Source organism: Alexandromys fortis, unplaced genomic scaffold (genome assembly GCF_014885135.2).
Source record: "Alexandromys fortis isolate MF-2015 unplaced genomic scaffold, M_Fortis_MF-2015_v1.1 scaffold_156, whole genome shotgun sequence".
Classification (NCBI taxonomy): domain Eukaryota; kingdom Metazoa; phylum Chordata; class Mammalia; order Rodentia; family Cricetidae; genus Alexandromys; species Alexandromys fortis.
Genome location: NW_026068028.1, coordinates 1757685 through 1768951, shown reverse-complemented (window position 1 = coordinate 1768951; position 11267 = coordinate 1757685). Strand labels below are relative to the sequence as shown.

General features: G+C 53.0%; 1 protein-coding gene across 1 annotated transcript in view; it reads left to right on the top strand.

The window, feature by feature from the left end:
• The window catches only part of Cacng4 (calcium voltage-gated channel auxiliary subunit gamma 4), a 59617-nt gene extending 49400 nt beyond the window's left edge, over window positions 1-10217 (top strand). The window contains exons 2-4 of the mRNA XM_050164323.1: window positions 782-865; window positions 6607-6747; window positions 8111-10217. Of these exons, the coding sequence (XP_050020280.1) occupies window positions 782-865; window positions 6607-6747; window positions 8111-8649 (764 nt within the window). The 3' untranslated portion in view covers window positions 8650-10217. The remainder of the gene's footprint in view (window positions 1-781; window positions 866-6606; window positions 6748-8110) is intronic.
• The last annotated feature ends 1050 nt before the right edge of the window (window positions 10218-11267 follow it).

Genomic DNA, 11267 nt, shown 5'->3' with positions numbered 1-11267 from the left:
CGTCTGACTAGGCAGAGGAGTTGGCAGGCAGGCACGAAGTGACATGACTCCGCGCACCCCCGCCCCACCCACCCACCCCCACCCCCACCCCCACCCCCACCCCCACCCCCGGCCATGTGACTCCCTCTCTGCCGGTGTGTTTAGTGGTGGGCATTCCCCCACTACAGGACAGCAGAGGATTAGGAGAAAATGGATGGAAGATTCTGGAAGGGAGAACCGTCCCATCCTCCCACAGTTACTGAACAAATCAGGAATCCTGCTCTTCCAGCCTTTTAGCCCTTCTGGAAGTTTCTTGGCTCTCTACCATCAATCAGATCGAGGGGGTGGAGTCTCGATACCATCCTTGCATTGGTATAAGGAATTCGTACCATACTTAATAAGAACCAGGCGACCTTTGCCTTTATGAGTCTTGCTGTGCCTGAAAGGCCCTCTGCCCATTCGTCAGAAATAAATTCCTGGTCATTTTTCAAGCTGCAGTTCTAGAATCCCCTTAGTTCTGGGGATCTCACCTGCTGATTGGAGCCTTTTTGTCTGGACACTGACTAGTGGCGTGTCGTTTCCTTCTTGATGATGTCTAGTCTTAAGCATAAGTGATACGGTTGTGATTGCGGTTCATCTCAGTGTGTATCTGTGTCCCCACAGGGCACTCAGCAGTGGGGACTCCAGATCCGACTTCTCTTCCCTCTGCCCCTGTGACCCACCCAAAGCTTCCATGTCTGGAATGAATGGTGTGCGAACCCACAGGACACTCACGGCCTGTGTCTGCCCTTGTTTCTTCCAGGCATCTATAAAGGACACTGCTTCCGGATCAACCACTTCCCAGAGGACAACGATTACGACCATGACAGCTCAGAGTACCTCCTCCGTGAGTGCCAAGTACCCCAGCAGCTTTGTATCAGGAGGGGAGAGGAAGGGAGGGGCTAGAGAGGTGAGCCCTGTGGGACTCCGCCCCAGTTCTTTACCCTGGGGAAGTCCTGAGCTCAGAGGGTGGGGTTGAGCTTAGCGGTGCCCTGATGTGTGGATGCCCTGAGTGTGGGTGGGTACAGTTGGTCAAGGCCCCAGACACAGTGAAGCCCAAGCAGTTGGGTGCAGCTTCAAGGGACCACTGGTGGAGCAACTGAAGTTAAAGACAAGAACTTCCTGGGGATGTATCTCAGTTGGCAGAGTGCTTGCCTAGCCCATACAGAGCTCTGGGCTCCATCCCCAGCACCGTTAAAACCCAGCTTGGTGGCACGTGCTGTAATCTCAGTAGTTGGGAAGTGTGGAGGATCAGGAATTTGAGGGCATCCTCTGCTGTGTAGTAAGTTTGGGGCCAGGCTGGGTTAAATGAGCCCCTGTCTCCAGTTTTGTTTTTTTAAAATGGGGCTAGAGAGATGGCTCGGTGGTTAAGAGCGCTGTCTGCTCTTCCAGAGAGCCCAGATTCCATTCCCAGATCCCCAGGCAGCTCACACCTGTCTGTAACTACGGTTTCAGGGCATCTGACACCCTCACACCAATGAACATAAAATAAAGTTAAAATTGAGAGAGAGGGAGAGAGGGGGAGGGAGGGAAAGAGAAGATACAAGCTCTCTGCGCCCAGTGTGATTGTTCACACCAATAATACCAGCACTCAAGAGGTAGAGGCAGGAGGATCAGGAGACCAAGGTCCTCTTCTGCTGTGTAGTGAATCTGAGGCCACCCTGAGCCTTAGGAGTCCCAGTCTTGACAAAGTTCTGCCCAGACCACAGCTTCCTGAGGGGTGGAACATCAGAAGCACACTATGTAGGGATGAACTCACCAGCCAAGACAGCTTCCTGGGGTGCCAGGAATCCCAGAGTTGGTGATGGAGGTGGCAGGGTATCCCAGAGTTGGTGATGGAGGTGGCAGGGTACCCCAGAGTTGGTGATGGAGGTTGCAGGGTACCCCAGAGTTGGTGATGGAGGTGGCAGGGTATCTAGAGTTGGTGATGGAGGTGGCAGGGTACCCCAGAGTTGGTGATGGAGATGGCAGGGAACCCCCTGACAGGTGTCCCTGAGTCCCTTCGACCCTGACTAATACAGCCAATGACTCTGCCTATGGGCTGCCCTTAAGCCTTGCTCCCATCTGGTCCCGTGGCTGAGTGCTGCCTCCCAGGTGCTATCCACAGCCCGTGCTGGACTCCAGAGGATAAACTGCCCCTGCTCCTGCAGTCTGCCCAGAGTTCATCCTTGGGCCTCTAAACACACACACACACACACACACACACATACACACACACACACACAGAGAGAGGGGGGGGGCAGGAAGCCACAGCCAGAGGGGCTAGAAGTGGATGCTAGAATTTGTGTCCCTCCTCCTTCCCCATCAGCCAAAAGACACAAAGAGCTGCTTCTCGCAGCTCCCCTGGGGCTCGGGGCCCAGCCTCACACATGGAGAATCGATACCAGTGTGTCCTCAGAGAGAGCACAGTTCACTGTGCACCTGATTATGGGTATTTTTTCCCCTACAAGAAAGGATTTGGATTATGAGTCATCTGATGAAATAGAACAGTGTGCCGTTCCCATGGAGCCAAGGCCGTGCCAGGCTGCTCCAGCCAGGCCCAGAACCTGAAATAATACCCACCTCCCATATCTTCTCCTCTGTTGCCCTCCTGCTCTCTGATATTGCATATTAGGGGCTCCCACTCGACCAGGTAGGTGGGATCCCCTTAGAGTGGCCATGGATCATCGTGGAGGTTGCACGGTATGCAACACAAGGCTTGCTAGTTGCATGAATTATGGGTGAGTGACATCCTTCCAGTTCTGCAAGGCAGAGCACGTGAAAGGGAGCTGGAAGGATGGGCTTGAGTGGCAAGAGCTGTGACCTTTAGGGAAGAATGTGGCAGCTTCTTTGTTTTGCAGTTTGGCCAGAGAGAAGCCTTGGGAATAATTCCGATCAGTGGCACTGTCCTCCAAAAGCCAGAGTTGGAAGCCTCGTGGTTTGGTCCACACAGTCAGCCTCCTGGGGTCCAGGATGGGACAGAGAGGGACAGAGTTAGGGTCTTGAGTCACACAAGCCATGTGACCAAAGCTTTGGCCCTGATGCTACAGGTCCTCCTGCCAGCAGTGTCCCCTGGGTACCCAGAGGACTGGGAGTGCCTCAGAGGGATAGTATCAGTGTGACAGTTGTCTCTCCTACAAAGGACGTGTTCTCAAATGTATCAGATCCCCAAGGAAACCTGCTGGTATGTAACAAGCCCAGAGGTACCCAGGGAAAGATGACAGATGGCCCCTGGGCCTGCAGGCTTTGGCTATTGGAGAGTTTGGGGGCAGAGGTGAGTTTTTAATAAGCTAGTGTGTGCCCGTTCAGTGGCTGTGGAGCTAGGGACACTTGGCCCTGAAAACTGATTTCCACATTCCCCCAGAACACAGGGCAACCTGGAGCCAGCTGCATACGCAACTCTGAGACCTGTGAAGGTCGTAGTCTCTGTAGCCACGGGGCCTGTGGCTCCCAGGCTGCCCTGATTCTCAGTGTTCAACCTTCTGGTTTCTGTCCAGGCTGTTATCTCCAAACTGTGGAGAAGCCCGGGAGAGTGGTCTCTGGGGGCTCGTATGGTGATCTCACTTATTTCTTCATTCATTTGACAGAAAGTGTGACTCTATCACGTGCCTGTCACCATCCCGAGCAAGTGGGTGCAGTTGGCATGGAAATAGCTCCGCCCTCCAGGTGCTGGTCTGGTGGCAGAGCACAGTAGTTTGGAGAGCCCGGAAGGTTCTGTGGCATGGGAAGGCCCCGGAGACAGCAGCAGCCCAGTAGGCCCAGAGGCTAGACGGCTCTCACTCTACCTTAGAAAATTCAAGAATCAAGTCAACCCTGGCCCTCAAGTTCCTAAGCCTCCCAGAGAAGCATGCATTTTGAGTTGCATTTTTGTCGCTGGGTTTCTGGGGACCTCTGAGCATTGCACACTCATAGCATGGGGGAGTCACCACCTCTTACCCTACGTAGTATCTTCCTCGGGTGTGTCTTGTCCCCACGGTCCAGTCCCTGCCTGTCTTGCCCGAGACCTGGCACCTCCCTCCTAGGTTCAGGATTCCCAGCTAGATGGGGGGATGTCTGTGCCAAGCCTCAGCACAGGTGTCGAGACAGCTGTGAGTCCACAATGACACCTAGAGTAAGTTATAAGATAGTGTCCATCCTGCCCATCCTCCAGACAGACAAACATCATCCCCGTCCATCCTCCAGACAGATATATATCATCCATGTAGCTTGATGTGGTCACGTGGTGTGGCTGGCTCTAGCCTTTCATCCCTCAGACACATCTTCGACAAGACACTCAAGTATCCGAGTCTTGTGGCAAGGGATAGGTGGTTGCAGGACTCACCTGGATGGAGGGCTCTGAGGCACAGGCCTCCAGTGTCTTTGAAGGAACTGGAGTCCCCTTTTCTCTGGACCATCTGACTGGTCTTCAGAAGGTAGGGCAGGGTCTTGACCTGAGTCTGGCCGTCTCAGTCTCAGCTCAGAGGCATGTTTCCGAAGCACACCCAAAGCCGCCTCCCAGAGCCTGCAAGTGCAGGAAAGCTAAGAGGAGTGGGGGAGGAAGCGCTGGCGAGAGGAGTCTCATTTAATGCCCCCACACAATCCCTTCTCTGTGGAACAAGGGCTCACACTGTGTCACACAGAAAGGAGACAAACACCGCCTTCAGAGGCTGCGAGGCCCCAAGCCAGTCAGCTGGCTCAGGAGGGGCACCCACCCGCACTTCCTGACTCACGGTCCTCCGCTGGTGCCACCAAGGCCCACACAACTGAATTTCTCTAGAGCTGGGAGGACACAGAGAAGGCCGAGCTCTGAGCATCCCCCATGTCTTTGTCCTCTTCCTCTGACCCCCTTGCCATCCACCCAGATGCTCAGGGTGGAGACCGGAAGCCTGCCCTGTGCTCCGGTGGGCATTCACTTCCGAAAGGGCTGTAGCAAACCGTCATGAACCATGCGGCTGATTGACTTCCAGAGACTGACTCCTGGGTGACAACTGGAAGTCAAAAAGGGGACACACTGCCAGGCCCCTGCCCCTCTACATGCTCAGGGAGTGAGACTCTTTCCCTGACACTTCTGCAGTTTGGGAGCATTGGAATTTCTTGACCTTGTCACCATCCTCTGACTTCATCCTCAAAGCCTTCCCCACTGTCTTAGAAAGATGCTTATCCCTGGACTCAAGGACAACTTGGTCCATTCAGGACGGTCTCATCTTAACACATATGTAATACCTTTTCCCACAGGAAGCCGCATTCACTAGGTGAGGGCACAGTCAGCCCTTCCAGCGTGGTATCACCACTGTGGCCAAGTTATGAAAAAGTGAACCCAGGTGGTCATGGAAGTTCCCTGACCCTGCCCCCACCCCCACCGTGCTGGTCAAGGGTAGAACAAGGATTCAGACATGGTTCTGTTGACCCACGTGGTAGACCACGTCTCACCGCATCCTGCTGTCTCTTCCGTGACTCACGCGAGTTGTGAAGTTGTACATCTTCATCTGTAGACACAGCGGTGATTTGCTGAACAGAACCAGTCACTTAGGAAGTGCGTGCAGCAGCCAGCCCTGTGCTGGTCGCCTCACAGAGACAAAACCAACCACAGCACAGTGGCCCCCGCTAATTCACGGTCTAAATCTGTGAGATTTCGGTCCTTATTCGTGGTTTTGCTTTGTGGAATTTTAGTCAGCAGCAATTCAAACTTATGAAACGGAAAATGCCAGAAATAAAGAGCCCATAGGTTCCTCAAGTCACTTTTATTACAGCGTAGTGTTGCAGTGGCTCTGTTTTATCATTAGCTCCCACCAGTCACTTTCTATGTTTGATTTGCCAATTAAATTTTATCATGGTGGGCTGGCAAGGTGGCTCCAGGTAGAGGTGTTTGCTATGTGTGCAAGCCTGGTGACCTCTGAGTTCAAACGCAAAACCCCACATAAAGACAGAAGGAGAGAACTGAGTCCCCAGAGTTGCCCTCTGACCTCCACACATGGGCGGTGACACATGCATGCATGCACAATAATAATAAATGAAAATGTAAACATGTTGATTTTACCATGGGTATGTTGTATAGGAAACACAGCGTCCTTCTCCGATTTGGTATTTGGAATGTGCCCCCTTAGAGATGAGGAGACACTGAGTTACTAAAACAATGTTTCACGAGTAGGGAAAGTGAGTTTTTGAAGAGTAGAGGAATTTATCTAAGGACACACAGCATGTCACACAGCAGGACAGACACCCAGTCCCATTCAGTGTGCTAAAGCCTGTTCCGCTGACTGTTGATCCAAGCTGGCTCTTGGGCACGTTACTTCCCAGCCTTCTAATGCAGCTATGGTACGTTCAGGAGAGAACTCGGTGGGCTGTGAGCTGTCGCGTGAATGTCCCTGCCATCTAGAACATTAGTGACTGTTACTGTGGCCTCTCCAGTGCCAGTGAGGGAAACTCCAGTCCCTCTCATCTGAAAGCAATATGAGAAAGAGGCCCAGGTGTGACTGCTGGTCTCGTGGCTTCTGGAAGAGTCAACGGCCAACCTAGAGCCATCATTTGCCTAGGTCCAGCAGCAGGACCACTGGGAGAAACACCCGTGGCCATGGCAGAGAGGATGGCTGGACTCACGGCCCTCTCTGTTTTGTTCCTATCCTGGCCTAGGCATCGTGCGAGCCTCCAGTGTCTTTCCCATCCTCAGCACCATCCTGCTCCTGCTTGGAGGGCTCTGCATCGGCGCTGGGAGGATCTACAGCCGCAAGAACAATATTGTCCTCAGTGCAGGCATCCTCTTTGTGGCTGCAGGTAAGTCGGGCTACCCCTATGGGACCGGAGATGCAGCCATGGTAGTGTACCTGAGCATGTGGTCTTCACTGCCAGGAGTGTGCATCCCGGTAGAAGGGCAGTCTGAAGTCAGGGCATGGTTAACTTTAAGAGGACAGATGTGTAAGACTGAGGCAAGGGATGGGGAGCGACTGCTTAATGGGGTTTCCTTTGGAGGAGATGACGGTCTTACAAACAGGGGTTCACCCATTGTGAAGGGTTGCACACATTGTAAGTACACTAAATGCCCCTGGACCGTGTCCTTCAGAAAGGTTAATTGGATAGTATGTGAATTTCACCTCATCTCGGAAAGGTGGGTATGCAAAGTTCAACCAAGGTACTGGGCTTGGCTGCTTTCCAAACCTATAAGAGGGTTGGGAGCTGGCTGAGTTGGATCGTCGGGAAAGAACATGGAGACTCCTGGGATGCCAAGTCCCAAGGAAGTTTGCCATGTAAAGCCAGGGTGAAGGACTAGAATAGGAAGGACAGAATAACATCCGTTTACTTAGCATAGGATTCTGTTGGCTGTTGCAGGCTAGTTAGAGATGGATTGGGGAGTAGGTGGGCTGTAGGTAAAGGCTGTGTTACCCTGAGGGACATGGTCATCCCAGATTTCAGGTGCAGCTGAGAAGTGTAGAACTTACCTCTCACGGGACTTAGCTGCCAAGATGGCTATGGTGGTGCACAGCTCTGATCCCAGCTGGGAAGTGGAGGCAAAAGAATCAGGAGTTCTGACTGAGGAAGACAGCTCTGTGGTTAAGAGCACTGGCTGTACTTGCCGAGGAGTGGAGTACGGTGCCCAGCACACGCGTGGTGGCTCACAGGCATCTCTAACTCCTCTTCCGGAGGATCTGATGCCCTCTTCTGGCCTTTGCAGGCAGACACGTGGTGTGTGCAAAACACCAATGCACATACACAGAAAATAATTTTTTTTAATGGGGATGAGGAATTCAAAGCCAGCCTCGGCTACTTAAGGGAGGTCTGAGCCAGCCTGGGTTACATGAGACCCAATCAAAAGGAAAGAGAGGAAGGAGAAAAGGAAGGAGGGAGGGGAGAAAAGAGTGTGAAAAGAAGAAAAATTAGTTACCAAGCCAGGTATCGTGGTGCATGCCTGTAATGCCAGCACTTGGGAGGTGAAGAATTAATTTGAAGTTCAAGGTCTTCCTTGGTTACTTAAGTTCAGGACAAGCCTGGGCTACATAGTTTCTTTCTCAAAAAAATAAATTACCATAATAAATATCATGGAGAAGACTGGCCACCATCCCACCTTCGGGGGCCTGTTCTCTGCCCTGTCATTACTGCTGTGAGTCTGACCTCTGGTCTCTCCTGCCCGCTTCCCTTTCAGGCCTCAGTAATATCATTGGCATCATCGTCTACATCTCCAGCAACACAGGAGACCCCAGTGACAAGCGCGACGAAGACAAGAAGAACCATTACAACTACGGCTGGTCTTTTTACTTTGGAGCCCTGTCGTTTATTGTGGCGGAGACCGTGGGTGTCCTGGCTGTAAACATTTACATTGAGAAAAATAAAGAGTTGAGGTTTAAAACCAAGCGGGAATTCCTTAAGCCCTCCTCCTCCTCACCATACGCCAGGATGCCGAGCTACAGGTACCGGCGACGGCGGTCCAGGTCCAGCTCACGGTCCACCGAGGCCTCGCCTTCCAGGGATGCGTCTCCCGTGGGCCTGAAGATCACCGGGGCCATTCCCATGGGTGAGCTGTCCATGTACACGCTGTCCAGGGAGCCCCTCAAAGTAACCACAGCTGCCAGTTACACCCCGGACCAGGATGCTGGCTTCCTCCAGATGCACGACTTCTTCCCACAGGACCTAAAAGAGGGTTTCCACGTTAGCATGCTGAACCGGAGGACGACTCCCGTGTGACCCGCCCACCCGTCTCAGCGCCGGCCTCCCCCAGAGCAGCTGTTTGTGTGACACACAACAGGGTGACCCTTAAGATTATAGACAGTGAACTGGAGCTGAGGGCAGCCCTCCCTGGCTTCCAGAAGATGCCATGGGCTGGCTTAGAGTGAAGGAAGCCTAGATACCAGAATCAGGGCTCAGGTAGAAACTGAAGGCTAACTTTCTCCCACGACAGGATGTATTGCTGCCCTCTGAAATTTCCCAGGAGGCCCAAGAATTTTCCAGAAGCTGCATCGACCTGCCTCTTGGAAACCAGGAAACCTGTCAGGCCTGAAGAAGATGTCAGACCCCCTCCCCTTCCCTGGGCGCTGGGCCACAGGAAGGCTTCTTCCAGAACTGGGACCACTGAGCCCCCGTCAGCTACTTCCCACTCAGACATTCCTGTGTCCTGGAGCCTGGAATGAGCCGAGGCTTGCTCCATTTCCCTCTGTGTCTCCCTCTTGCTTCTGTCCAGCGCCCTGGTGGAGCCTGTGGTTGAAAATGTCATCCGTCCTAAAGAGAAAGCTCTGTGGCTAACTGGTGCTTCAGCCTTGAGCTGTCCTGCAGCCGGCTTCTCTCCACCTCAGGAGACCGGGAATCTGGGGTAAAGGCAGAGGCTCTGCCGGCTTTCCTGCCCGTGTCTGGAAGTTCCTGCCAAGCTCAGAATAGGCAAGACCTACTCACTAAACTTGGAGATCTGGAGGATTCCACGGGTCCTCTAGCTGCGTCTCTCCCCCACTTGCCTGAGGAACCACTCCGACCCCTGAGGGGAGGTGGGGCCATTCCCACCTCCAGACTGGTGTTCCACGACAGATGTATGAACTTTGGTACAAGAAAGGGGAACCTGAGGGTGAGCAGAGACAAAGAAGAACAAAGAAAGAGCACCCATTTGCAGGTGATTCTGAATCGTGACACACTGAAAAACAGCAGCAGGAGAACACGCTGCGGGCAACTCCTCATCCTCAAAAGTAGCAATGGCATCGCCCCCAACTGCTGTCTTCATAATTTATTCCGCCGACACATGAAGGACTCTGTGGACATTTGACTCCAGGGGCCGTCCTGGGCTTTCTAACTTTGCCTGAATCTAAGGATGAGTTCTGTGTTTTGCAGTTTGTCCAACCGTTCCCCCTTTCCCTCTTGAGGTGAGCAAAAACCATGTGAGTTGTGTTCAGATTAGAGAGAACTCTCCCGGAAGTGGAACTCACCCCCTTTTCTATAACACACGTGCTTTCTAAGGATCAATTGTTTCTTACTTTTTGAGACTTCTTAATCCAATCTTGAACAGTCATCTGTGACCCCAGTAACTGTCTCACTTAGAAGTGACAAGCCAATTCTTACCTCAGTCACCTGCTCATGGAGCCCCCTAGGCTGACACCGAGTTCAGACCCAGGTCAATTTGTCCTTCCCTGCCTGCCCTCCATTGCCCCCACCACCCCGAAGGGAGACATCTCATGTCATAGCCGCAGCCAGCTGTCCAGGAGCTGGGGAGCTAAGATGAGAGCGTGTTAAGTATTTGCTCACAACCATCCCTTCCTGGCCAGGTGGGCTCCTCAGCAGTGAGCGCCAGTGTCAGGGTGTGTGGTCTGTCCCCACCCACCTCCCCAGCCACCCACCTCCCCTCTACCACCGCGGTAGCATCTCTTGAGGCTGAAGGAAGCCCTGACCCCCAGGGAGACACGAGACCTGTCTCATGTCTCTTCTGGACATAGAGCAGCCTATGGTAACTTCCACACAAGCTACCTTCCCACCTGTGGTCCCAGGAGTTTCCACAATTCCACGTAAGAAAACTGTGTTCCGATGAATCCTACCTCTTGTCCAGTCCCAGGCAGAGTACACAGGCTCACTCCAGGGACCAAGAAAGAGCTAGAAGGAAAAGGAAGAAGGGACAGGGGCAGGGGGGAAGGGGCTAGAACACGGAGAAAAACCTCAAGTGTTCCAGCCCCCCGGCCTTTCTCCCACTGACTGTTGGCCTCACTCTGGGGACCCTGGTCACCAGCTTGCTCTCACTGTGGGACAAGGGGAGTGGAGCTGGGCCCCACTGCTGACAGGCTCAGATCTGGCTCCCTCTCTGAAGGGACATGAGGCCTGAGCCCATCTTCCCACCCTTCCTCATTCCTGACCCCTCCCCTGTGTGTCTCACCAGTTAAGCCCCTGTGATCCTGTACCCACCAATGGTTTGCGGTTGTTAGTTCTGTCTCTCTCTCTCTCTCTCTCTCTTTTTTTAATTAAATAAAAACATTTTTAAAATGTTCTACTTTTGATATGGTAGGTGGGTGGGGTACTCCCCTGGGGTCCTTATGGGTGTCTAGTATCCCAGGTGTAGGAATTGTGGGGGACATCCACAAGAAGGAGAGTGACAGGGTGAGGGCAGACACCATGTGGACAAGACCGGCTTCTCTGGCTTGACTCTGAGGACCAGGCTAGGCTGTGACCTCTGGAGAAGGTACCACCAAGACGCCTTTCCATGGATAAGCTGGGAGCAGCTGAGCAAGTCACTGGTGAGACTTGAAAAAAGCCTAAACTCCCCGAGCCATGGGAACTAGAGGCTCGGCATAACCAGAGACACATTTTCTGAGGAACCTTTCTAAGGCAGGAAGAAA